Genomic DNA, 27,910 nt, shown 5'->3' with positions numbered 1-27,910 from the left:
TCTCCCCAGATGCTGATGATGGCTTTTTAGCAATGGTAATGTCTTTGAACATCAAGAGTACATGGTCAGACTCTTGTGGAGATGGTCAGTGAGCAATGATAAAGTTTATTTTATTTATTTATTTAGAGATACGATGCAGAACAGGCCTTTCCAGACCAATGAGCTGCACCAGCCAGCAAACAATCTCTTTAACACTAACCTAATCACAGGACAGTTTACAATGACCAATTAACCTACTAAACAGTATACCTTTGGACTATAGGAGGAAACCCACGGTTCATAGGGAGAACGTACAAACATTTTACAGACGGCACCAGCATTGAACTCTGAACTGCGGTATAAGAAGAGTTCCAATAATCTCGCACTAAGTGCATCACTACTGTAGCACGTAAGCTTATCTGCTGCACACCAATCCAGGATAAGATGCCCACTTACTCAGCAATGCTAAGGTGTAGCAAGTGGAACTGAACACTGGCTAATCATCATAGACAATCCAGTCCAACTTAAAACTCTGCAGACCGAGCTCAGGCACCATCCAGGGAAAGGGGCACAGAGATAACATTCTGAATCAGAGACCATTCACAGGAGTTGTGACATAGATGCTGCCTGACTAACGAAGTTTTTCCACTACTTCCTGTATCTAGTTCAAAGATGTGAAAACATGAAAGCGGGTGGAGGTGGCCTGGATTACGCAGCATTTCTTATGAGTGCAGGCTGAGAGATCCAGGGCTTCTTTCTCCTTAGCGATAGAGGGTGAGAGGTGACTTGATAGAGGAATACAAAATGATGAGGAATAGATCAAGTGGATGACCAGACTTTTCCCCAGAGCAGAAATGACTAATACCAGAGGGTAACTGGCGAAAAGTATAGGGGAATGTCAGAGGTAGGTACATGACAGACATTTAAGAGATTCTTAGACAGGCACATGGGTGACCAAACTTGGATGGCTATGTGGCAGGACAGGAAAGGGGTAGATTGATCACACAGTAGTTTAAAAGGTTGGGACAACCTGATGGGCCAGAACCTGTATTGTGCAGTCATATTCTATGTTCTAAATGCATCATTTGCATTAACAACAACACACTCAAGGATGTGTGAGAGCAGACTGCTTACTGCCCAAAAAGTTCAGCAGACCGGCACAAGCAACAACAATCTTACACAATTCCATCAGGCTAATGATACTGCAACCTTTACACAGACAGCTCTGGAGGTCAGGAGCAAAGCTGGATGTCTGGAACAGCACACTAATGGCTCGGAGAGAATGCCAAACCAGAAAATGCAAGATTATCAAAAAAGTCTGCAAGTTTGCAACTAAAGCATTAATGCCAGCCACCTCAAACAGAATCACTGTGGTATGGACAACATACTTGTGTACGTGCCAGCTTGCTTTCATAGCCCACATCTGCCCCATCAGTACCCAGCTAACGCCCCCCCCCCCCGGTCAATACCTTGCCCAAGCTCCTCCAGTCGGTACTCGCCCATGCCTCCCCCCCCCCCCCGGGTCAGTACCCTCCTGCGCCCCGCCCCTCGGTCGGTACCCCGCCCACACTCCCCGTTGGTACCCCACCCACGCCCCCCTGTCAGTATCCCGCCCGCGGCACCCCCCCCCCCCCACTCAGTACCCTGCTCATGCCCCCCCGGTCGGTATCCTGCCTGTGCCCCCCCCCTCCGGTCGATACCTTCCCCATGTCCCCTCAATCAATTCCTTGCCACATCCCCTGATCAACACCCTGCTTCAATGCCAGCACTCAGAGCAGCACTGTGATGCTCATGCTGCTGTTCCTCCATTGCAACACCAAATACAAAACAGAATCTTCTGCTGGTACTAACTTGTACAGTATGTAAAGTGAACCTTTTAAACTACTTAATAAATAATTGATTGATCGAAGGTGAAGGGGCAAAGAAGTGCAGACATTCCACACAGCAGACGTGAAATTGAAATGTCTCATATGTTTCTTATTCTTCGATTGAAGCAGGCATGTCAGCCTCACAAGTGGAGAAAATATAACAGAAATTTACGTGTACAAAACACTTCAACATGTAGTAGTCTATTGATGCCAGACCTGGGCTCTGCTTTTATTGCGATTTGGTTTTAATATTTGGCTTGTTTGAAGTTTGCTTTTCTTACATCTTCCAGGCGTGGGAAAGGTGGAAATCCTTCATCAGAGGGGAAACAAACCGAATCAACTGGCCTCTGTTATGTGCGAAATGCATTCAGAATAAATGATCACTGCCAATCAATGAGGTGCAATGTTGTAATTGTTATACTTCACTGTGGCTGCGTTCTCATGCATACTTCTACAAGAGCACGGGAAAGTGTCATTTATGCCTAGTCAAATTTTAGATTTCGATGTACTAAGAGAAATAAATCAGACTCTAATCAACTTCACTACAAGAACACATTGAATTTGAATTTAAGTTTGCTTGCCACACCCCAGGAAAGATGTGATTAAACTAGAGGGTGCAGAAAAGCTTCATGAGGACTTAAGGAGAGACTGGCTAGGCTGTGGCTGTTTTGCTTGAAGCAAAGGAGGCTGATGATGACCTTATTGAGATATGTAAAATCATGTTAAGATGGTCATGCTTTACTGCAGGCAGGGGAGTCGAAAACTAAAGGGCATAGGTTTAGGGTAAGACAAGAAATACTTAAAAGGGACATGAGGGCAACTTTTCCCGACGCACAATGTATTTGGAAACAGGCTGCCAAAGTGGTTGAGATGGATAGGTGGGCACAATTACAATGTTTAAAAGACTTTTTTGGACAGGTACATGGATCAGAACAACTTGGAGGATATGGGCTAATGGAGGCAATGGACTAACTGACAGGAATTTCAGTGGGCATGGACACATCAGGTATGGACAGAATGCTTCCGTGCTGTGCAACTTTGTTTGCCTTTGGGGCAGACCGAATATCAGACTGGCACGGTATGCCCAACAGAAGATCTTACCAATTACCCAACCGGGAACGCTGAAAGAACTCAGCGCCAAGTCACTTGGTAGTCAAAGAGGAGAGTGCTGGTGGATAGTCAACCAAAAACATGAGGCACAGAGTAAGAATTACAGGACATTTTGGACTGACATGAAATTCAATGGGTAAATCAAGACCTGTAACCACACAGCCAATAAAATAACTGCAGATCAAAATGGATCAAAGACATCGTACATATCAGTTTGGTACCTTATCAGGCACACAGGTATCACTGACAAGGTCAGAACCACAGCAGAATGACAACACAGGAGAATGCTATTCAGACCATCCATGGCATGACCAGCTAATCTCAACAGCACACCCCACTCTCTTCACACTAGCCTACTCTTCTTTCAATACCCATAATAGCTCCCTTTTGAATACCACACTGAATCTGGCTCCACAACCACACAAGCAGCGCAGTCCACACACTTCATACACACCTTCCTCCAGAGGAACATTGCTTCATTTGTACATATATATATATATATATACACAATCAGATGACAATAAACTTGAATTTGAACTGTATACAAGAAACATAGATCAATACAGCAAAAGAACAGGCCATTCGGCCATAACATCTGCACAGACCATAACACCAATCCAAACTAACACCATCTGCCTGTATCTGGTAAACATCCCTCCATTCTCTGCCTGTTCTTGTGCCCAGCATCAGATTTCTAAACTGACCACAAACCCATAGCCACTACCAATTCTTCTGTTACACTATATATTCTTATTATAACTTATAGTAATTATTTTATGCTTTGCACATACTGCTTTCACAAAACAACCAATTTCACGACACAAGCCAGTGATAATAAACCTGATTTAAATTTCATCTGTCTGGTTAATGATTTGGCTCTTTTGCTAATTAAATTCATTTTAAGCACCCACTGCCTACCCCTGATTGATGGAATCACGAAGAAGGCACACCACCAACTACATTTCATTAGGAGTTTGAGGAGACTTATCCCCATAGGCTCTTACAAATTTCTACAGATATACCATGGGAAGCATTCTGACTGGCTGCATCACCCTCTGGTATGGAGGGGCCACTGCACAGGATTGGAAAAGCTGCAGAGGGTTGTAAATTCAGTCATCTCCACCATCAACACCAGTCTCCCCAGCATCACGAATGCAGCATCCATCATTAAGAACACATTCGGACATGCGCTCTTCTCATACTACCATCACGGAGGTGGTTCAGGAGCCTGAACACACACACTCAATGTTTCAGGAATCCATGAACACTACTCCACAACAGATAGTCAAAAGCATCACCGGTACCTGCCTACCCACCATCAATGACATATATACAGAAAGGTGCTGGAAAAGGGCCAGTAACATCATGAAAGATCCCACCCACCCAGTGCGCTGCTTGTGCCACACCCATCAGGGAGGAAGCTATGTAGAATCCACGTCAGGACCACCAGACTCAAAAACTGTTACTTTCCCCAAGCAGTGAGGCTGATCAACACCTCCACCCACTCACCCACCCCTCCACACCCCCAGTCACCACTACTTTAACATTTCCTGTCAGTCACCTTATGTACAGACACTCCTGTGCCTGGCGTCACTTTATGGACATACAATCAATCTCTGGATATAAACTATCCTATGTATTTATATTTATTATGTTATTTGTATTTATTTATATTTATTTGTTCTCTACTGTGATCTTTTGTGCTGCATCAGATCCGGAGTAACAATTACTCTGTTCCCCTTTACATTTGTGTACTGGAACTGACATTAAATAATCTTGAATCTTGAACAATAACTACTACTCGTCAACATTATCAATGTACTTACATCACTGGGGGAGAGATTTCCCAGGTCTTCGTCTTGCTCTGAAGTCGCTTCATCCCTGTTCAGCTCATTACCCTGAAAGAAGTGAGGATGGGTAGTGTGGATCCAGACCTCCACCCTGCTGTTATCTTCCCCAACCTGCCGAAAAGTCTGCTTCTTGCCCCTGACTTTGGGGCCTGGGCTGTGATCTGATTCCTTGTGCCTCTTGAGTTCTGCCTGCTCAGCCTGGAATAGAAACAAATAGACAATGGACACAAGAGATTATGTAGATGCTGAAAATCCAGAGCAACACACACAAAATGCTGGAGGAACTCATCAAGCCAGGCAGCATCAACGGAGAGGAATAAACAGTCAATGTTTCAGGCCAAGACCCTTCATCAGGACTGAAAAGGGTGAAGAAACCAGAATAAGAAGGTGGGGGGAGGGGAATGAGAAGGAGAACAAGCTAGCAGGTGATTGGGGAAGTGTGATGAAGTAAAAAGCTGGAAGATAGGGAAAAAAGTTAAGCTGGAGAAAGAATCTGAGAGGAGAATGGACCATGGGAGAAAGGGAAGGAGGAGCACACAAGGGGAGGTGAGGAGAAGAGGTAAGCGGCCAGAGTGGGGAATTGAACAATAGAGCAGGAGTTTCAGTACAGTAACTAGGTTGACAAACACAGGCACAAAGGTGTATGTATGTCTGTAGTCTCTCCTAATTCCAGTATCGCCCGAAGTACTTAACAGTTCATTAACTACTTTCAAGTGACAATCCATCTTGCAGGCCAGAGGATCTCACAAACAATGAGCTAATGCTGGGACACACACAGAATGCCACGTTTTTCTGTAGATGTTTATATTTCTGCATCAATAAAATCGCAAGTGAATTGAGTTGCTAGCCAGATGAGCTACTTCAGAGAACAGATAAGGGACAATATGGTAGCATTGCCGCTAGTGTCTGGAAGGAGTCCGAACGTCCTGTCCTCCCTGTAACCATGTGGGCTTCCTCCGGGTGCTCCCATTTCTCCCACATTCCAAAGACGCACGGGTTAGGGTTAGTAAGTTGTGGACATGTGATGTTAGTGACAGAAGCATGGCAACATTTTTGGACTGTCTGAAGTACATCCTGGACTGTGTTGATCATTGACATAAACAATGAATCTGTTTTGATGTTTCGCTGTACCCATGATAAATAAAGCTAATGTTTATTCTTTAACTACTTTAGTGGGTCTGAAGTTACACATCAGACCAGGTAAGGGCACCAGTAACTTCATCAAAAGCTCAATAAAACAGACAGTTCATCCAGCAAACTGGCTCTGTTCATCCCAAATCTGTTAACATGCTGGGTCTGAATCAGCCTTTGTACCCTGCGGTTTGCTCTTTCAAACTCACTTCATTTCCCTTCAGACAGAAGCCCAGGGTGATGAAATCAGAGGCTGGATTGACAGACAGACATACTTTATTGATCCCGAGGAAAATTGGGTTTCGTTACAGCCACACCAACCAAGAATAGAGAAGAAATATAGCAACATAAAACCATAAATAATTAAATAAGTTCCTCATGCCAAGTGGAAATAAGTCCAGGACCAGCCTATTGGCTCAGGGTGTCTGACACTCCGAGGGAGGAGTTGTAAAGTTTGATGGCCACAGGTAGGAGTGACTTCCTGTGATGCTCAGTGTTACATCTCGGTGGAATGAGTCTCTGGCTGAATGTACTCTTGTGCCTAACCAGTACATTATGAAGTGGATGGGAGTCATTGTCCAAGATGGCATGCAACTTGGACAGCATCCTCTTGCAGACACCACCGTCAGGGAGTCCAGTTCCACCCCCACAACATCACTGGCCTTACGAATGAGTTTGTTGATTCTGTTGGTGTCTGCAACCCTCAGCCTGCTGCCCCAGCACACAACAGCAAACATGATAGCACTGGCCACCACAGCCTCGTAGAACATCCTCAGCAATTTCCAGCAGATGTTAAAGGATCTCAATCTCCTCAGGAAATAGAGACGGCTCTGACCCTTCTTGTAGACAGCCTCAGTGTTCTTTGACCAGTTCAGTTTATTGTCCATTCGTATCCCCAGGTACTTGTAATCCTCCACTATGTCCACACTGACCCCTTGGATGGAAACAGGGGTCACCGGTGCCTTAGCCCTCCTCAGGTCCACCACCAGCTCCTTAGCTTTTCTCACATTAAGCTGCAGATGATTCTGCTCGCACCATGTGACAGTTTCCCACTGTAGCCCTGTACTCAGCCTCATCTCCCTTGCTGATGCATCCAACTATGCATCAGCAAGGCAGATGTCTTAAACAGAACATGGTACAGTAGTATAAAAGAGTATCACCATTTCAGCTTGGGGTGTTCTGTAGGTCAGTGTTCAATTTCAACACCAACTGTAAGGAGTTTGTACGTTCTCCCCATGGCTGTGGCTGTGTGAGCTTTCTCCAGGTGCTCTGGTTTCTTCCCACAATCCAAAGATGAACAGTTAGTAGTTTAATTGGTCGTTGAAAATTGTCCTGTGATTAGGCTGGTGGGTTGCAGGGTATAAGGTTTCTTGGGCCAGAAGGGCCTGTAATTCACCATATCGTTAAATCAATAAACACTGCAGCACAGTACAGGCCCTTCGGTCTACTATGACATGCCAACATTTTAACCTACTCTAAGATCAATCCAGTTTTTTTCCATCCATGTGCCTCTCTGTAAGTGTCTCTCAAATACCCCAAATGTATCTGGCTCTTGGAGAGTCAGATATTATTGGAACAGAGAGCCATTCAGTCCCTCAAAATTGTTCTACTAATCAGTGATAAGAATTACAAAATTGATCTAATGAGTGCAGGTCACTTCCCTCCCTTGGAAAGAAGGGGGTTGAGGTGGTGTCAGATTTCCTCGTGTAAATACAGTATACAACTCTCAAAGTCCAAACATATGTTGCCATCGTGAGAGGTGGAAATGAGTAAGGCTCTGGTGAAGCTCTTTAGGCCAATTCCCTGTACAGTGAATGCAATGGATTATAAAAGCGTTAATGAACTCCAGCATACAGACGATTGGAGAAGTAAACTCCATTGGGAGCTAAAGGCTCAGTTAAGTTGTAAGTAAACATTACACACTGTAGAGGAGGACCAAGGTTAAATCTGACTGTAACAATGTACTGTACCTAGGAGGTAGATACAAAGGGAAATTGAAATTTAGTAACTCTTTCAAAGAAACAACTAGATGTCTTATCTTTTCTTTATTCAGGGAAGAACTAATGAAATGAAAGGGCAGATATTCACTATCACAAGCTGTGAGAGACAATCATCCTTCAGCAATGACTCACGCCTTCCCAAGGATTTTTCCTATACAAAGACCTTCTCATGTAGACGTCAAAAAAGAATGGCAAGGTGGGCTGTTCAAAACTGTCACAAACAATAAGAAATATGATTTCATGAAGGAACACATCAACCAGTATTTTTAATAATACAGGTAGTAAATACTCTCATCGTATTACTCTAGAGTGATGCACAAGATGGATTCCTGCAATGGTCCACTTCAACACATCTAACAGCTCCCCAGAACTACCCACTGGATTTTACCTCCACCCCAAAACCTCACACAGCTACAGTAGCACAACGCTATTTCAGCTCAGGACGTTGAAGTTCAGAGTTCAATTCTGATGACATCTGTGAGGAGCTTGTCCGTTCCTCCCTGTGAAACACCTGGGTTTCCTGTGGGTGCTCCAGTTACCTCCCACAGTCAAGGCCAATTGGTCAACAATGCACTGATTACGCTACGATTAAATAGGTGGTTGCTGGGCAGCGTAGCTCGTTTGGCTGGAAAGGCCAATTCCGCACTGTATCACTAAATAAATAAATAGATAGATATTCAGGCTACATCCACACTAGACCGGATAATTTTGAAAACGCCAGTTTCACGTAAAAATGATAGGCGTCCACACTATGCGTTTTTAAAAATATCTCTATTCACATTGAAATGGAGATTTTGGTGAATCTCCTCCTACTGTGCATGCGCAGGACACATCTACCGAAAACGAGCAACATGTTTGGTGTTGAATCTCGCTGTGAAAGTGCGCGTTTGTGTAGTTACAAACTAGAAAAACTTAAAATGACGGACAGCTGTTGGCTCTCGCGCAGGAGAACTTAAAAGTAAAAAAAAACAAATACTGGAGCGTACGGAGGCAACCGACAGGGAGTTCACGGACAGATTGACCCGGCTGACGACGACCATTGAAAAACTGACTAACTGTGTTGCATTAATAAAGCACCTTGTTAAATGTATAAATGCTTTAATGTCTGCATCAGTGTTATCTTGTATTTCCATAATGTTACATTAGGCTGTTACACATCTATTGTCAGAGAAGTACTTGCATAAATAGGTAAACCACCTTCATACGAGCAAGGACAGAAAACAGGGCAATGTGAGTATACTTATTTATTCACACAAATTGCTGGTGGAACACAGCAGGCCAGGCAGCATCTATAAGGAGAAGCACTGTCAACGTTTCAGGCTGAGACCCTTCATCAGGAAGGCTTCTCCTTATTGATGCTGCCTGGCCTGCCGTGTTCCACCAGCATTTTGTGTGTGTTGTTTGAATTTCCAGCATCTGCAGATTTCCTCATGTTTGATACTCATTTATTCAGTAAGTTATGGGTCAAAGTATTTGGTGAGTATATTTCTAACTCTTCTGACTTCAGTCTCATTGCCGTCTGTTCTGAAATTGTTGGGTTGCGTTCAAGAAAACAATGAAATAGCGCGCTGCCGTCTGACAGCGTTTTCAGAAGTCTCCGGTTACCTCGTCCACACTGATCTGCCCAAGCAGCGTTTTCAAAAATACCCACCCTGGAAAGCGTTTCTGAAAAGCTCCAGTTTCATGGGACAAAAACGCCGTTTTAGTGTGGACGAAGGATAAAAACGAAAAGAAGAAGCTTCGGTTACAGATTTATCTAGTGTAGTGTAGATGTAGCCTTAAACAGACCCCTTCCCACAGATCCACCTGAACCAGGATTTCACCCCCTCCCAGCACATTGCAAAGCTCCACCAGAACCAGGGTTCTACTCCCCACCACAGTCCTTCCAACATACCCAGCAGAACTGCCCTTTGCCTTCTCCATTCCATCATGTCCCTGTATCTTCACCTGCCAACTGTTACACCCACTCTCAGCTCCAAAGCTTTAAAAGCACTAGGACAGATACCTGATAAGGAAGATGAGAAGGTTATAGCCCAAATGTTGGTAAATGGGATTGATTTGGATGGGTTATCTTGGCAGAGGAATGGTGCCATCAGTGGGGGATGGTTTGGGTGCTGACACACCCAGCCGTGAGACACCAGGCAAAGAAATTTGATGCCAAACAACTGGTTTATTGACCATTGCATAATGTGTGTCTGGTGCATTTTCCTCTCTCTCTCTGCCCCTTTCTACTCTCAGTCCAGAGACCCATATCAGAATCAGGTTTATCATTACTCACATACGTCATAATTCTTTTGTTTTTGCAGCACATAAAATGACCACAGTATTGTGCAAAAGTCTTAGGCACGCTGGCTATATATACAGCTGTAAGGTTTTTGCCCAGTACTGTAACTGTGACTCAACAGCCCACCACCTGACTTCCAAGATCAGAGGTGGTATTTTCTCTGCACAGATGGAAACACATGAGCAGTTGCATTTCACACAAACACTCTCCCACACACTGAGCTCTACCTGCTTCAGTATGTTCCAGTTCAAGTTTGCCACCTTGACTATACACACATACAACCAAACGAAATATCTCTCCAGAATATGGTACACCCACACAGCACATAAAACAAAATTTAAGACTGTGTTATTAAAATATAATTCAAAATGTAAAGCACAGCACAGGTAAACAGTGAACAGCTTGTTGACCTGGTGATGAGAGCTCAGTGGTGGGAGGGTATTCATTAGTCTCACAGCCTGAGGGAAGAAGTTGTACCCAGTCGGACAGCCCTGGTCCTGATGCTCTTTCCTTTTGGTAGTGGTCAAAGAGATTGTGCGATCCTCAACAATTCTTCAGTCCCTTAATAGGAGATGCTGGTGATCCTCTCAGTGGTTTTTACTGTCCTCTCTAGGGTTTTGCAGTTTCCGTACCACACAATGACTCTGGATGGTGCTCCTGTAGGAAGTTGTTAGAATGGGGGCAGGGAGCTCTGCACACCTCAATCTCCCCAGCAAGTGTAGACGTTGACTAATGAGGAGTGTTGAGAGTACAAGTTAAATGTCCATTATATGCACACCAAGGAACTTTGTGCTATTCACTCTCTCCATGGCAGAGCCACTGTTGTGCAATGTTGTGTCTTCCTAAAGCTGACAGTCATCTCTTTTGTCTTGCCCATAATGAGACTCAGGTGACAGTTTCACATCATTTGACAAGCCTCTGTCTCCTCTCCGTATGCCGACATCACTATTTTTGATGAGGCCAGCTACAGTAGTATCATCAGTGAACTTGATGCATAAGGTGTGTAATAAGGTGTGTTATGATAATATTAACAGGTACAGGAGTATCAGGACTAGGACTGGCAGACTGAGTAACTTTCTTCCCTCAGGCTGTGAGACTAATGAATACTCTGCCACCACCGAGTTCCTAACACTAGACAGCAAACTGTTTACTGTTTACACAATAAAGCCTATCCATTTGCATCGTACACTATGGTGTGAAGGAAAAATGGAAAGTGAATCTGCAGCTGGTTGCCCAAAACACTAAGCAGGCTCCCACCTGGAAATCACCAAGAGAGCAGCATGCACGAAGAGAGATTTCCTGATACATATTCCCCTCAGTCCTTCTGTGTCAATGGAGTCTCACAGGAAGCAAGAAAGATCAGATTGCAGTCTGGGCTGCAAGCAATGAATGATCCAATGGGCACAGAGGAGGAGACGGGCAAAATAGTGAGCAGGGCTAACAGCTGCAATGGCTTTGGACCTACAGAAAGAAAAGTGGAGTGGACCACAAGTAACTTCTCATCCAAACCCCAGTTGTAACACAGCAGCTCTCTCTGGAAATCTCAGGCATTTAGAAATGGCAGGGAATGGGAAAGGAGATCTTACAGGCATCTTTCAATCCTGAAGACCAACTCAAACATTTCAACCAAATGTAATCAGGCACCACACTAGGGAGCACAGGCTGCTGCACATGAAGGTGGGTATGTCTGGGTATTCAGCTCCTCAGTGCAACGTTAGGGCAGCAGTTAATGTGGCGCTCTACAGCGTCACTGACCTCGGTTCAATCCCTGCCGCTGTCTGACAGGAGTATGTACACTCTCCCCTTGACTGCATGGGTTTCCTCCAGGTGCTCCAACAGAACTAGGCATTTCACTCCTACCCCAACACATTCCGACTATTTATTTACCTTTAAAGATTAAAAAGAACATGGCTTCTGATCATTTCAATCCACCCAAGAGCTTCTCTATTTTGTCCACCCTGTGTTTCACACTGGAACTGGAAAGAGACTTGAGAAGGGGTAGTGAGCAGAAATTACTGGCCAGCCTTTGGCAGTCATCCAAAAGGATGTGGGCTTTCAGGAGCCCTTAGATAATGAGGACAAGGAATGAAATCTTCACAATATAACACGATTTGTGCAGCTGTCAACTTGCAACTGTGTCCCAACTCTATAACACCGATGGAAGTTAGGGCAGCACGATAGTGTAGTGAGTAGCACGATATCAGGGGAACCAGGTTCAATTCCCACCACTGTCCATAAAGTAGGTTCTCTCCATGACTGCACAAGTTTCCTTTGGGTGCTCCAGCTTCTTCCCATAGACCAAAGACCTACCGTTGGCGAGTTAATTGATCACTGTAAATTGTCCCTTAATTAGGCTAGTGTTAAACAGGGGGACTGCTGGGCATCATGGCTCAAAGGGTCAGAACAGCCAGTCCCACGCTACATGTTAATAAAGGGGTCGAAGGTGAAAAAGGAGTGTGTAACAGGATACAGTAGTATTGCAGTTTTACAGCATAATATGTAACACTATTACAGCACCTGCAAACTTGGTTCAATTTCATTGTTGTAAGGAGTTTATACGTTCTCTCCATGGCCACATAGGCTTCCTTCCATATTCCAAAAATGCATAGCTTAGGGTTAGAAGTTATGGACATGCTACGTTGACGCTAGAAGCTTGGCAATACTTGCGGGCTACCCCAGCACATCCTCAGACTGTGTTGGTTGTTGATGCAAATGACACATTTCACTGTATGCTTCGAAGTACATGTGACCAATAAAGTTAATATAATCTAAGTGAAGAAGCTTTATTCTGAGAACCCAACCTCTCAAACCCTGAGAGGATCCCATGGTGAAGTGTATGATTCTAAACAAGAGGCTAGACCTTTTGCTGCTCTGTAAATAAAGTCACAGCACAAAAATCAGTGCTTTGGCCCAACTGGTGCAGTTATCCTTATTCAGTGTTAAAATAAAAAATTCTGTTCATGTCACACATCAGAAGGAATGCATGTGGTGGGAAAATTGCAAATGATCCATACTGAGAAACAGGCACTGGGTGCACAGTCCAATCCAGGCCTTTTTACCCAGCATGGCCTCTGGGTTTCATCTTTTTTGGAATAGCTGTTTTAAAAAGTACATTTTTCAAAAAAAAATGCAACATATCCCTGTGTAATCCTGCGCTCCGACTTGCACTCAGTGCAGCCTTTTCAACCTCCCTGAAGTGTTGAAACCCAGTTCATTCTATTTATTTTGTGAGAGAAGAGAGAGCAGGGCTTTGATCACAGTTTGTCCACTTGCCAAGCCTGCCATCACAGTCGTGCAGAAGGCACGAATGGTCATTTTCACACGGCCTGTCCAACTTGTTTTTCTGTTCTTGACAGGTCACACAGATCTCACAGTGTCTTCCAGCACCGCCACCAAGGTCTGTTTAGGACTAAGTAAACAGCAGTAAAAGCCAAGCTCATTCACTTGCTCTCTGCTTCCCTCCCACGCACGCACACACTGACAAGCTCTGCCAGCTTGCTGCCTGCACTGAGCGATAGACTGACCTTCCTTTTGGTTTCTTCGAAGAGGCTCATCAAACTCTCTCTGGCTGTAAGAATTGGATTACTAGCAGCCAGACTCCGCATGTAATAGTATACAGCATCCAGCTTCCGCCTCTGTTAAAAGAAAAATTTTAAAAAGAGCAGAGATGAAACCCGTTTAAAAAGCAGACAAATCTCAGCTGAACCCAATTATGAGGCATTCCCACAATTACTTCATTTTCACTGAAAACTATTAGTCATAAATTATCCAACTTCCATAAAAAAATGCTGGATATTTTTCCCCCACTGGCTTACCCCTCTGAGGAGCAGATTTATCAGCTCAACACAAAAATAACAAGGCAGACTTCTCACACCCCTGTCCTGGCCTCTGGCTGTTCCGTGAGGTGGGCAGGCTCTCGACCTTTTCAATGCCCGTATCAGCATGGGTGTACAGAAAACAATACAGTTTAACAAGGAGGGGAGTGTTTACTGGCTGTACCTAAGGTTTCACATTCTTCGGGTCACTGCGATATCAACACGAAAAGAAAACTGTCCATACACACGCAGCGCCACACACCTCACATGAGGTGAGGGTGTTGAGGCCCAACTCCAAGGAGATTAAAATTCCAACAGAAATGCACAAAATCTGTTCCATTTTTTGCAATATCCTGGCACCAACTCAACGTCAAACCCACGCAGTGCAGCTTTCAGTGCCACGAGATTGAATTCCTTGCCCTATTTCAAATGGGAAATTTAATCAGCAAGCCCTCTGGGAAAAGAATGACTCCTCATTATCACTTCAGATCCTTCCCCAGAACAAATCTCACATCAGCCAATGGCATCTAGTGGCACGAAGGATACGTGCCAACCCCAACTCAGATTCAAAAGCTTACAGATTAAAGTGAGGCTTAAAGATCTACTTTCCAAAAGGTCTGATTAACTTAAGACTCATCACAGTTGTAAGAATACCAGTCCCAGACATTTTGGAGAGGATCAGCACTGTGACTTATACAAGACACAACTCCCACCATTCTGTACGCAGCACAATCCCACGGGCAGGCTTCTGGGAATGTCAGCTTGGGCTGGAATGTTGGCCACCACTGCGGAAAACCTCCCTGCTCTTCTTCAGCGTATCTTTAAACGGGAACATCCAGATGTGTTGGCCTTATTCAGACATTCGGTAAGAAGGAGCAGGGGAATAACTAGCAACGTGTTTGAGCTGAATTGGGAGAGTTGGGACCATGTCAGTCAAAGAGTTCAAAATCTGGCATGCACCGGAGTGGGAGAGGAGTGAACACCAGTCACTGGCTCCACATTACTGTTACATTAACCACTACCGTATGAAGACAATCATTGTGGACACGGCTCTTCAGAGAGTATTTGCACAGGCAGAGGTGAACAGCTGAGGTCGGTTATGTTCTCTCAGTGAAGAGGAGGAGAAATAAATAACCCAGTACCTGGGAAAACCAGTGCCCAGGTGTGTCAGTTATTACCAGGCCAGAGATTCTGGGAAAACCAGTGCCAAGGTGTATCTGTTACCAGGCAGAAGGGGCAGCTAAAGGGCTCGGAGTCGCAGTTTATTTAACTGGCTCCAACCATGAAGTCAGTGCCCTTCCCTGAGGAACACTCTGCAACAATGTCACTTCCTTTCTCAGAAAGTTATGTTGCAATTTTACAAAACTCCAGTTAGGCCATATCTGGAGTATTTCACACAGCTCTGATTGCTACATTAAAGGAATAATGTCATGGCTTTGGAGAGACTTGGAGAAGTTTATCAGGATGTTGCCTGGATTACAGAGCAGGTGCTATAATGAGAGGTTAGGCAAACTTGCGTTGTTCTTTTCTGGAGCAGCAGAGGCTAAGCGGAGATCTGATAAAGACTGATAAGAGGCAGACGTTATTTACCAAGGGTTGAAATATCTAATACCAGAGGGCATGCATTTAAGGTGATCGGGAGTAATTTCAAAGGAGATGTGAGAGGCAAGATTTTTTTCGTAAAGGACAAGAGTATGTTGGATGCCTGAGTTATGATGCTTGGGGTAGATGCTAGAGGCAGATACATTAGACTTTTAACAGACTTTTAGAAAGACACCAGGAATGTAAGGAAAATGGAAGGATATGGACATAGTCTGGGCAGAAGAGATTAATTTACTTTGCCATTTGATTATTAATTTAATTGGTTTGGCACAATGTTGTGGGCCGAGGGCCTGTTCCTGTGCTGTACTCTCCTGTTGTCCTATAACACTCGGGGGTGAACACACACAGGATCAGTAACTGGCTAACACATTAACTTCGACCCAGAACAGTGCCACACATCTCCTAACCCTCCACTCTTCCTGCTTCCCCTGAGAGGGCACACAAGCCAAACAACAGGTTCTTCTGCACATCAGCCAGGAGACAGCTCAGTGAAGCCTTAACACAAGGGACAGACTGCAGCTCAGTGAGGCATTAACACCAGGGAGGGACTGCAGCTCAAAGGATAATGAAAAACAGAAGACAAGATGGAGAAGCAGGATTTCCCAGTTTAATTCCAATCCCACACTCCCATTCTAACATGTCAGACCATAGCCACCTCCTCTGCCACGAGAAGGCCACCCTTAGGCTGGAGGAACAACACCTCATTTCTGCCTGGGTAGCCTCCAATCTCGATTTCTCTAACTTCTGGTACTCCCCCACACTCCCCACTCTGGCTCCCATCTCACTTGCCTATCAACTCCCCCTAGCACCCCTCGCTCTTGCCTTCCTCCCATCAGACTCCTCCTCCAGCCCATGTCGACTGTTTATTCCTCTTCATAGATGCTGCCTGACCTGCTGAGTTCCTGCAGCATTTTGTGTGGATTGATCTGGAGAAGTTACAATTGCTCCATTCTACTGCGCAGCCATGATTTCAGTGTAAGTGTAAGATGTTAAATGCTAGCCCACAACAACCCGAGAGCAGGATTCGAGCTCCTCTCAACCCTTCCACAGTGGCTACCCAGATGACAGCACTTGGTAATGATGAGATAGCCATATAGCAACCCACTCTCCTGGGTGCAGTTGTCTTGGATGTTAACCCTACAACTGCTTACACCAGGGAAGTTCCAGTACCTCTGGGCCGGCCACATTCTGCACAATGTTACCCAGCCCAAATATATCACAGTATTTCCCTATTCAGGAATACATAGAAATTGCAGCAGAACACACAGGAAAAATATCAATAAGACTGAAAGAGGGGAAATCTACAATGTTACCAGGATTTGAGGATCTGAGTTATAGGGAAAGTTTGAATAGGTTAGGACTTTATTCACTGGAGTGTAGGAGATTAAGAGAAGATTCGATAAAAGTATACAAAATTATGAGGGGTATTGATAGGGTAAATCCTCCAAGAAGATCACAACCTTGTCATGGTTTGGAGGCCGGTGTTGCTCAATGACCTGGAGAGCTATGGACTTGGGAGTCAGGACTTTACACTTCACCACTTGGTAGGGCCACCCATGCAAACGGGTGAAAGGGTAGAGGCCAAACTAAGAGTGGTCTACCAGGCCTGCAGGTCCAGAAGTTCAGCTCAGGGCCAACAACCCTGAGTGGTAAGACAAAATGATTACGAACACAGCAATGAAGAATCCTACAACGGTACTTCAGAGTATCCACCTGGGACTTCCATGTCTGACTGCAGATGGAAGCTAATGGCACGATGAAGGAAGCCATGAACACCGCCAGAGATGGAAGACCTTCAATGTTGCCCTAAATGTCAGCAGAGTAATGGGCAAAAGCTGAAGAGAGGGCATATAATAGAGCAAGAAATACAACTGAAGGTAAATACAAAAAGTCATTAAGGAAAAGATGGTACAAAAGTAAGCTAGCCAATAACATTAAAGAGGATACCTAAAATTTCTTCAAATACATAAAGTGTAAAAGAGAGAATAAAGTAGATATCAGACTGCTGAAAAATGACGCTGGAGAGGTAGTAATGGGGGACAAGGAAATGGCAGACAAACAGGGCAAGTATTTTGGATCAGTCTTCACTACAGAAGACACTAGTAATATGGTGGAAGACCCAGAGAGTCAAGTGTCAGAAATGTGTGAAGTTGCCTTCACTAGGGAGAAGGGTATTGGGAAACTGAAATGTCTGAAAGTCAATCAGTCATCTGGACTGGATGGTGTACACCCTAGGGTTCTGAAAGTGGTGGCTGAAGAGATTGTAAAGGCATTAGTAATTACCTTTAAAGAATCACTAGGTTCTAGAAGACTGGAATAATACTCCACTCTTCAATAAGGGAGAGAGGCAGAAGAAAGGAAAATGTACCCCAATTAGCCTGACAGTGATTAGGAAGATGTTGAATTTGATTGTTAAGGATGTGGTTTTGGGGTATTTAGAGGCACATGATAAGGGAAAATCTTCCCTGACATATTTGTTGGAATTCTTTGAAGACATATCAAGCAGGATAGACAAAGGAGAATCAGTTGATGTTGTGTACTTGGAATTTCAGAGGGCCTTTGACAAGGTGCCACATGAGGCTGCTTAACAAGTTAAGAGCACATGGTATTACAGGAAATATTCTAGCATAGATAAAGCAGTGGTTGAATGGCAGGAGGCAGAGTAGGAACAAAGGGAAACTTTTCTGGTTAGCCAGTGACTAGTGATGCTCCACAGGGATTTGCGTTGGGACTGCTTTTTTACATTACAGTAGCATACAAAAGTTTGGGCACCCCGGTCAAAATTTCTGTTACTGTGAATAGCTAAGCGAGTAGATGACCTGATTTCCCAAAGGCATGAAGTTAAAGATGACACATTTCTTTAATATTTTAAGCAAGATTACTTTTTTATTTCCATCTTTTGCAATTTCAAAATAAAAAAGGAAAAGGGCCTGAAGCAGAAGTTTGGGCACCCTGCATGGTCAGTACTTAGTAACACCCCCTTTGGCAAGCATCACAGCTTGTAAATGCTAAGAGTGTTTCAATTCTTCTTTGGGGGATTTTCGCCCATTGTTACTTGCAAAAGGCTTCTGTGAGATTCTTGAGCTGTCTTGTATGCACTGCTCTTTTGAGGTCTATCCACAGATTTTTGATGATGTTTAGCTTGAGGAACTCTGAGGGCCATGGCAAAACCTTCAGCTTCTGCCTCCTGAGGTAGTCTATTGTGGATTTTGAGGTGTGTTTAGGATCATTATCCTGTTGTAGAAGCCATCCTCTTTTCATCTTCAGCTTTTACATGGCAAGTACAATGTTGTGGGAATAACAGAGACATGGCTTCAAGCGGACAGGGCCTGGGAAAAGAATATTCAAGGATATACGTCTTCTCAAAAGGACAGACTGACTGGCAGAGGGGGTGGACAGAATCTGGGGATGTAGAGTCAGTATGGATAGAACTGAGAAATTCTAAGGGTAGAAAGACCCTAGTGGGAGTTATCTACAGGCCCCCAAACAGCATCTGGATGTAGGGTGTAAGTTGAATGAAGAGTTAAAATTGGCATGTCGCTAAGGTAATGATACAGTTGTCATGAGGGATTTCAACATGCAGGTAGACTGGGAGAATCAGGATGGTACTGGACCCCAAGAAAGGGAGTTTGTGGAGTGCCTCAGAGATGGATTCTTAGAACAGCTGGTACTGGAGTCTACCAGGGAGAAGGCAATTCTAGATCTAGTGTTGTGCAATGAACCGGATTTGATCAGGGACCTCGAGGTAAAGGAACCTTTAGGAGGTAGTGACCATAACATGATATGTTTTAACCTACAATTTGAGAAGGAGAAGGGAAAATCGGATGTGTCAGTATTACAGTTGAACAAAGGGAACTATGGAGCTATGAGGGAGGAGCTGGCCAAAGTTCAATGGAACAAAACCCTAGCAGGGAAGACAGTGGAACAACAACGGCAGGTATTTCTGGGAATAATGCAGAAGGTGCAGGATCGGTTCATTCCAAAGAGGAAGAAAGATCCTAAGGGGAGTAAAAGGCAGCCATGGCTGACAAGGGAAATAAAGGGCAGTATAAAAATAAAAGAGAAGACGTATAACATAGCAAAGATGAGCGCGAAACCAGAGGACTGGGAAGCTTTTAAAGAGCAACAGAAGATAACAAAAAAGGCAATACGCCAAGAAAAAATTAGGTACAAAGGTAAACTAACCAAGAATATAAAGGAGGATAGTAAAAGCTTCTTTAGGTATGTGAATAGCAAAAGAATAGTTAAGACCACTGAAGACAGAAACGGGTGAATTTATTATGGGGAACAAGGAAATGGCAGATGAGTTGAACAAGTACTTTGGATCTGTCTTCACTAGGGAAGACACAAACAATCTGCCAGATGTAATAGTGGTCAAAGGAACTAGGGTAAAGGATGAACTGAAGGAAATTTATATTAGGCAAGAAACAGTGTTGGATAGACTGTTGAGTCTGACGGCTGATAAGTCCCCGGGACCTGATGGTCTGCATCCCAGGGTACTTAAAGAGGTGGCTCTAGAAATCGTGGACGCATTGGTAATCATTTTCCAATGTTCTATAGATTCAGGAACAGTTCCTGCTGATTGGAGGGTGGCTAATGTTGTCCCACTTTTCAAGAAAGGAGGGAGAGAGAAAACAGGGAATTATAGACCGGTTAGCCTGACGTCAGTGGTGGGAAAGATGCTGGAGTCAATTATAAAAGATGAAATTACGACACATTTGGATAACAGTAGAAGGATCAATCCGAGTCAGCATGGATTTATGAAGGGAAAATCATGCTTGACTAATCTTCTGGAGTTTTTTGAGGATGTAACTATGAAAATGGACAAGGGAGAGCTAGTGGATGTAGTGTACCTGGACTTCCAGAAAGCTTTTGATAAAGTCCCACATAGGAGATTAGTGGGCAAAATTAGGGCACATAGTATTGGGGGCTGAGTACTGACATGGATTGAAAATTGGCTGGCTGACAGGAAACAACGAGTAGCGATTAACGGGTCCCTTTCAGAATGGCAGGCTGTGACCAGTGGGGTACCGCAAGGTTCGGTGCTGGAACTGCAGCTGTTTACAATATACATTAATGATTTAGATGAAGGGATTAAAAGTAACATTAGCAAATTTGCTGATGACACAAAGCTGGGTGGCAGTGTGAGATATCATGAAGATGTTATGAGAATGCAGGGTGACTTGGACAGGTTGGGTGAGTGGGCAAATGTATGGCAGATGCAGTTTAATGTGGATAAATGTGAGGTTATCCACTTTGGTGGCAAGAACAGGAAGGCAGATTACTATCTAAATGGAGTCAAGTTAGGAAAAGGGGAAGTACAACGAGATCTAGGTGTTCTTGTACATCAGTCAATGAAAGCAAGCATGCAGGTATAGCAGGCAGTGAAGAAAGCTAATGGCATGCTGGCCTTTATAACAAGAGGAATTGAGTATAGGAGTAAAGAGGTCCTTCTGCAGCTGTACAGGGCCCTGCTGAGACCCCACTTGGAGTATTGTGTGCAGTTATGGTCTCCAAATTTGAGGAAGGACATTCTTACTACTGAGGGAGTGCAGCGTAGGTTCACAAGGTTAATTCCCAGAATGGCGGGACTGTCATATGTTGAAAGATTGGAGCGACTGGGCCTGTACACACTGGAATTTAGAAGGATGAGAGGGGATCTGATTGAGACATATAAGATTATTAAGGGATTAGACACGCTGGAGGCAGGAAGCATGTTCCCGCTGATGGGTGAGTCCAGAACTAGAGGCCACAGTTTAAGAATAAGGGGTAGGCCATTTAGAACTGAGATACGGAAAAACTTTTTCATCCAGAGAGTGGTGGATATGTGGAATGCTCTGCCCCAGAAGGCAGTGGAGGCCAAGTCTCTGGATGCATTCAAGAGAGAGTTAGATAGAGCTCTTATAGATAGCAGGGTCAAGGGATATGGGGAGAGGGCAGGAACAGGGTACTGATTGTGTATGATCAGCCATGATCACAGCGAATGGCGGTGCTGGCTAGAAGGGCCGAATGGCCTACTCCTGCACCTATTGTCTATTTTTTTACAGATGGTGTGATGTTTGCTTCCAGAATTTGCTGGTATTTAATTGAATTCATTCTTCCTTCTACCAGTGAAATGTTCCCCATGCCACTGGCTGCAACACAAGCCATGATCAATCCACTCCCGTGCTTAACAGTTGGAGAGATGTTCTTTTCATGAAATTCTGCACCCTTTTTTCTCCAAACATACCTTTGTTCATTGTAGCCAAAAAGTTCTAGTTTAGCTTCATCATTCCACAGCACTTGTTTCCAAAATGCATCAGGCTTGTTTAGATGTTCCTTTGCAAACATCTGATGCTAAATTTTGTGGTGAGGACGCAGGAAAGGTTTTCTTCTGATGACTCTTCCATGAAGGTCATGTTTGTGCAGGTGTCGCTGCACAGTGGAATAGTGCACCACCACTCCAGAATCTGCTAAATCTTCCTGAACGCCTTTTGCAGTCAAACAGGGGTTTTGATTTGCCTTTCTAGCAATCCTACGAGCAGCTCTCTTGGAAAGTTTTCTTGGTCTTCCAGACCTCAACTTGACCTCCACCGTTCCTGTTAACTGCCATTTCTTAATTACATTATGAACTGAGGAAACGGCTACCTAAAAACACTTTGCTATCTTCTTATAGCCTTCTCCTGCTTTGTGGGCATCATTTATTTTAATTTTCAGAGTGCCAGGCAGCTGCTTAGGGGAGCCCATGGCTGCTGAGTGTTGGGGCAAGGTTCGAGGAGTCAGGGTATTTATAAAGCTTTGAAATTTGCATCACCTGGACTTTCCTAATGATGACTGTGAACAAGTCATTGCCCTAACAAGCTAATTAAGGTCTGAGACCTTGGTAAAAGTCATCTGAGAGCTCAAATCTCTCGGTGTGTCCAAACTTTTGCATGGTGCTCCTTTCCTTTTTCTCACTCTAAAAATGTACAAAATAAAAATAATACACTAATCTTGCTTAAAATGTTGAAAAGAATGTTTCATCTTTAACTTTATGACTTTTGGAGATCAGTTCATCTTCTACTCACTTAACTATTCACAGTAACAGAAATTTTGACCAGGGTGTCCAAACTTTTGCATGCCACTGTATATGTCAATGACTTGGATGATGGAATTGATAGCTTTGTTGCAAAGTTTACAGATGATATGGAGATAGGTGGAGGGGCAGGTAGTTTTGAGGATGTAGAGGGGCTATAGAAGGACTTAGATTAGGAGAATGAGCAAAGAAATGGCAGGTGGGATACAGTGTCAGGAAGTGTATGGTCATGCACCTTAGACACAAAAGGGTAGACTATTTTCTAAATGGAGAGAACTTTCAAAAATCTGACGTGCAAAGGGACTTGGGAGTCCTTGTGCAGGATTCCCCAAAGGTTAATTTGCAGGTTGAATCTGTCGTGAGGAATGCACATGCAATGTTGGCACTCATTTCAAGAGGACTAGAATATAAATGTAAGGATATAATATTGAGGCTTTATTAAGCACTGGTGAAGCCTCATTGTGAGCAGTTTTGGGCCTCTTATCTTAGAAAGGACATGCTGACACTGGAGAGGGTTCAAAGCAGATGGGTTTGAATGGCTTGTCAAATGAAGAGTGTTTGATGGCTCTTGGTCTGTATACACTGGAATTCAGAATAATGAGGGGTGACAAACCTATCAAACAGTGAAAGGCTTGACAGAGTGGATGTGGAGAGGATGTTTCCGATGGTGGTAGGACGAGAGGACACAGCCTCAGAATAGAAGGTTGCCCTTTTTGAATGGAAATAAAGAAGGAATTTCTTTGCCCAGAAAGTGGTAAATCTGTGGAATTTGTTGCCACAAGCAGCTGTGGAGGCCAAGTTTTTATGTATATTTAAGGCAGAGGTTGATAAGTTCTTGATTGGTCAGGGCATGAAGGGATTTGAAGAGAAGGCAAGAGAGTGAAATCGATCAGCCATGATGAAATGACAGAGCAGACTCAATGGGCCAAATGGCCTAATTCTGCTTCTGTATCTTATGGTCTTAAGAGAGAGGACAGATAGGATAAATGCAAACAGGCATTTTCCACTGAGGTTGAGTGAGACTAGAACTAGAGGTCTTATGTTAAGGATGAAAGGTGACCTGTTTAAGGGAAACATGAGGGGGAACTTCTTCACTCAGAGGGTGGTGAGAGTATGGAATGACCTGCCAGTGCAAGTGGTGGATTTGGGTTCAATTTTGGCCTTTAAGACAAATTTGGATAAGTACATGGATGGGAAGGATATGGAGGGTTATGGGTTGATGGGATTAGGCAGATTAATAGTTCAGCACAAGCCAAATTTCTGTGCTGTAGTGCCCTATGATTATGACTGTATGACACAGTCCACCTTGCTCCACCACCCTACACAAAGTTCAAATACTACATTAACTGTAAACTGCTGGTTCATTTATTTACACTGTTTACTTGGTGTGCTAGATTAAGGTAGAGAATTGTTATTTTTCTTGTGTTTTTGTCTTTGTTCAATATTCCCATGGCTGTTTGTATCTAATCACCTATATAGGTGTAAATGCTCAGTGAATTTGTCAATAATTGTAATACGTCTGCTTTTGTATTCTTTGAGAAACTTCTTAGACTGCCTGTACATCAGGCCACTATTTTATAGTCTAATTGTTTATCACTGGAAGGTTGATTACTTTAGTCAGAGTTAGCTTTTGCTGAGGACGTCCATGACTTTTTCTGTTTCTCCACTGCTCTTTGCTCATTTTTTGTTCTTATAATGTGTCATACATTAGGGTTGGGGGTTTATGCCCCATTCTTGGCTTCAAAACCTCAAGATCACAACAATGGTTATGTTTTTTCTGGTTAGTCTGCAGATTTCCTGAGCTCTATCACCTACTCAAGCACAGGATCCCATGGCTCGGGATCATACAGGGAAACAATACTTCACCCACCTTGTCGGTACCAACAGAGACACCTCCCTACCTTAATCTCATTGCCAGTTTTGGACCTGTATCCCTCTATGCCTCTCGCCAGGCAAGTACCTGACCAAAAACATTTTAGATGTTGTAATTGTATTTGTCTCTGGCAGTTCATTCCAGACATTTGCCACTTTCTGTGTGAAAATCATTATCCCTCTAAACATTTCCCTTTAAATTTGTGACCTCTAGTTCTGGACTGCCCTGCACTAGAAAAGGGGGATCTCTTGCAGATGACGAGAGTGTAACTGTTCAACAAACTGGGCAAGTTTTGATGAGTGGATGAGAGGCTCGGCAAGGTGAGTTTGTGATTTGCACCTCTTCCAGTGGCAGATGGCAATTCAACAATAAATGTCCTTAACAAAAACAGAGCATTTAACAGAAGACAACCTTGTGAAATGTTGAACAAGAGAAAATCTACAGATGCTGGAAATCTGAGCAACACACATAAAATGCTGGAGGAACTCGGCAGGCTAAGCAGCATTTATGGAAAAAAGGAACAGTCGCCGTTTCAAGCCAAAACCCTTCAGCAGGACTGGAGAAAAAAGCTGAGGAGTAGACTTGAAAGGTGGGGTGAGGGGAGAGAGAAACGCCAGGCGATAGAAATACCAGAGGGCATCTTTGCTCCATCCTCCAGAACAAGTGGCCACTCATTTTAATTCCACTTCCCATTCCAGCACGTCCATCCATGACCTCCTCCACTGTCGTGATGAGGCCACGCTCAGGTTGGAGGAACAACACCTTGTATTCCATTTGGGTAGCCTCCAACCTGATGGCATGAACATCAATTTCTCAAACTTCCAGTAATGCCTCCCTCCTTCACCAATTCCCACCCCCTTTTCCCTCTCTCATGTATCTCCCTCCCTCTAATGCTGCACCCCACTTTTTTCTTTCTTCCATGGCCTTCTGTCTCTCTCACTAATCAACTTCCTAGCTCTTTGCTTCATCCCTCCCCCTTCAAGTTTCACCTATCACCTGGCATTTCTATCTCCCCACTCCCCAACTTTTCAGATCTACTCCCCAACTTTTTTCCTCCAGTCCTGCCGAAGGGTTTCAGCTCAAAATGTTGAATGTACTCTTTTCCTAGATGTTGCCTGGCCTCCAGCATTTTGTGTGTGTTGCAAAATGTTAACACTGGGATGTTAGGGAAGTATACTACCACCTCCTCCTGGAAGCTCATTCCATATACCCTCCACCCTCTATGTGGAAAAATATGCCCCCAGGATCTCTAAAATCTTTCCCCTCTCCCCTTAAACCTATCCCCCTTAAGTTTTAGACTTGCCTCCTCTGCAGAAGAGCTTCTGACCACTTCAACATCCATGCATACTCCTATATCCATCCAATGCCCTCCATTTTAAAGTCGCCACCCCTGCAGAAGAACTTCTGACCATTCTTATATCCAGTTTTTCATTATTTTATGAACTTCTGTCAGGTCATATCTCAGTCTCCACAAACCAGGGAAAACTGTTCCTGCCTATCCAGCCAGTCCTTATAACTCAAGCTCAGTAATATTGTCATGACTCTTTACTGCACCCTCTCCAGCTCAACAATCCTTCACAAACTGGTGAGCACAAGTGGACACAATACTCTAACTGTAATCTCACCAATGACTAGTACAGTTGTCCTAACTCCTGCAATCAACGCCACTTTGTGCAAAAATAAACTTTATCCTCAAATCACCCTCGTTTTTGGTGCTCCCATCACAGGAAAGTGACAACCCTAGCTATCAGTCACCCCCTTAGCCTCCATGCTCCAGGGAACATAACCCACCCTATCTAATCTCTCCCAATTACTAAAGACTTCCCATCTGGGCAACATCGAATCTCCTCTGCACCCCTCAAGTGCAAACTCGTCCTTCCAATGGTGTGGTGACTAGAACTGCACACAATACTCCAAGTCCTGTCCAAAACCAGAGGGCACATGCTTAAGCTGAGTAGTGAAAGCTACAGAGGGGATTTGAGGAAGAATATTTCACCCATGCTTGCAATCAGAAATTTACTGACTGAGGACATGGTGAAGCAGAGACGCACACAAAATATATCTGGATATATCGAGATGAGCAATTATATTGCCAAGGCATAGAAAGCTATGAAACAAGCACTGGGAAATGGGATCAGTATAGGTCAGTTCCATCATATTTATTCCACAATATACATCAGCATAAATGTATATTTTGGAATTAATAATAGCATACAAACAGTTAGCCAAAAGGGCTGTTTCTGTGTTGCATGTCACAATAAAACATAGAAGCTTTGGCCCATGATGTGCTGACCTTTTAACCTACACTAAAATCAATCTAACCCTTCCTCCTACATAGCCTTCCATTTTTTCTATCATCCATGTGCATATCAGAGAGTCTGTTAAACGTTCCCCATGTATCTGCCTCTACCACCACCCCTGGAAGACCACACAATGACTGTGTAAAATACTTACCTCTGACATCCTCCTATACTTTCTTCTAGTTATCTTTAAATTTTATCTCCTGGTATTTGCCATTTCCACCCTGGGAAAAAGTCACTGGCTGTCCACTCAATCTATGCCTCTTATCATCTTGTATACTTCTATCAATAAATAGTTCAAAGGGTTTATGTGATAGCCGTTTAGATGTTCAGGGCTTGGGCTGCCGTGCAGGCTGATGAATTCTGTGTTCAGAAGGCTGAGATGGTTACAGGTAACAAACCCACTTTCATACTGAGTGACATGGTAGCATAGCGGTTTGCGCAAGGTTTTATAGCACCAGTGACCCAGCTTCAATTTTCATTACTGTCCGTTAAGACGTTTATACGCTCTCCCCATGACCACGTGGATTTGCTCCGGGTGCTCCAGTTTCCTCCCACTTTCCAAAGACATACAGGTTAGTGTTAGTAACCCACGCCGGAAGCATGGCAACACTTGCGGACTGTCCCCTGGACTGTGTTGTGGGGAGAACATACAAACAGCAGCGCTGTGAAGCAGGTGGGTTAATTGGTCATGGGTGGGATTAAATCAGGATTGTCATGGGGGAGGGGTCACTGGAGCAGCAAGAGCCTAATCTCACTAAATAAATAAAGCATCGGGCTACCGTGCCACATCAGAGCCTACATCTAGCAATTTCCAATTTAGTTTTAGATTTTCAGTCATGTACCTTACCGATCAAGTGTCATGACCTTCTGAAGAGGGGTAGAATCACACACTGACTACACCCACCAACCAGCTCAGGGAGACCTGAAGCTGAGGATAAAGACTGACGGTGAGAGCCTCTCGGGCCACTCCATTACACCACAAGAATGGACTCATGCTGCCACCTGGTGGTAACTGAGCACAGAGCACCTGAAGGTTTCACA

The 27,910-nt window shown here is 44.0% G+C and overlaps 1 protein-coding gene across 1 annotated transcript in view; it reads right to left on the bottom strand.

Annotated features, from left to right (window-relative positions):
- smg6 (SMG6 nonsense mediated mRNA decay factor) overlaps positions 1–27,910 on the bottom strand; it is a 234,938-nt gene that overhangs the window by 179,164 nt on the left and 27,864 nt on the right. Inside the window, 2 exon segments of the mRNA XM_059971511.1 lie at positions 4,784–5,005; positions 13,747–13,857. Of these exon segments, the coding sequence (XP_059827494.1) occupies positions 4,784–5,005; positions 13,747–13,857 (333 nt within the window).

Source organism: Hypanus sabinus, chromosome 6 (genome assembly GCF_030144855.1).
Source record: "Hypanus sabinus isolate sHypSab1 chromosome 6, sHypSab1.hap1, whole genome shotgun sequence".
NCBI classification, from domain to species: Eukaryota; Metazoa; Chordata; class Chondrichthyes; order Myliobatiformes; family Dasyatidae; genus Hypanus; species Hypanus sabinus.
This window is presented reverse-complemented; position numbering and strand designations above follow the sequence as displayed.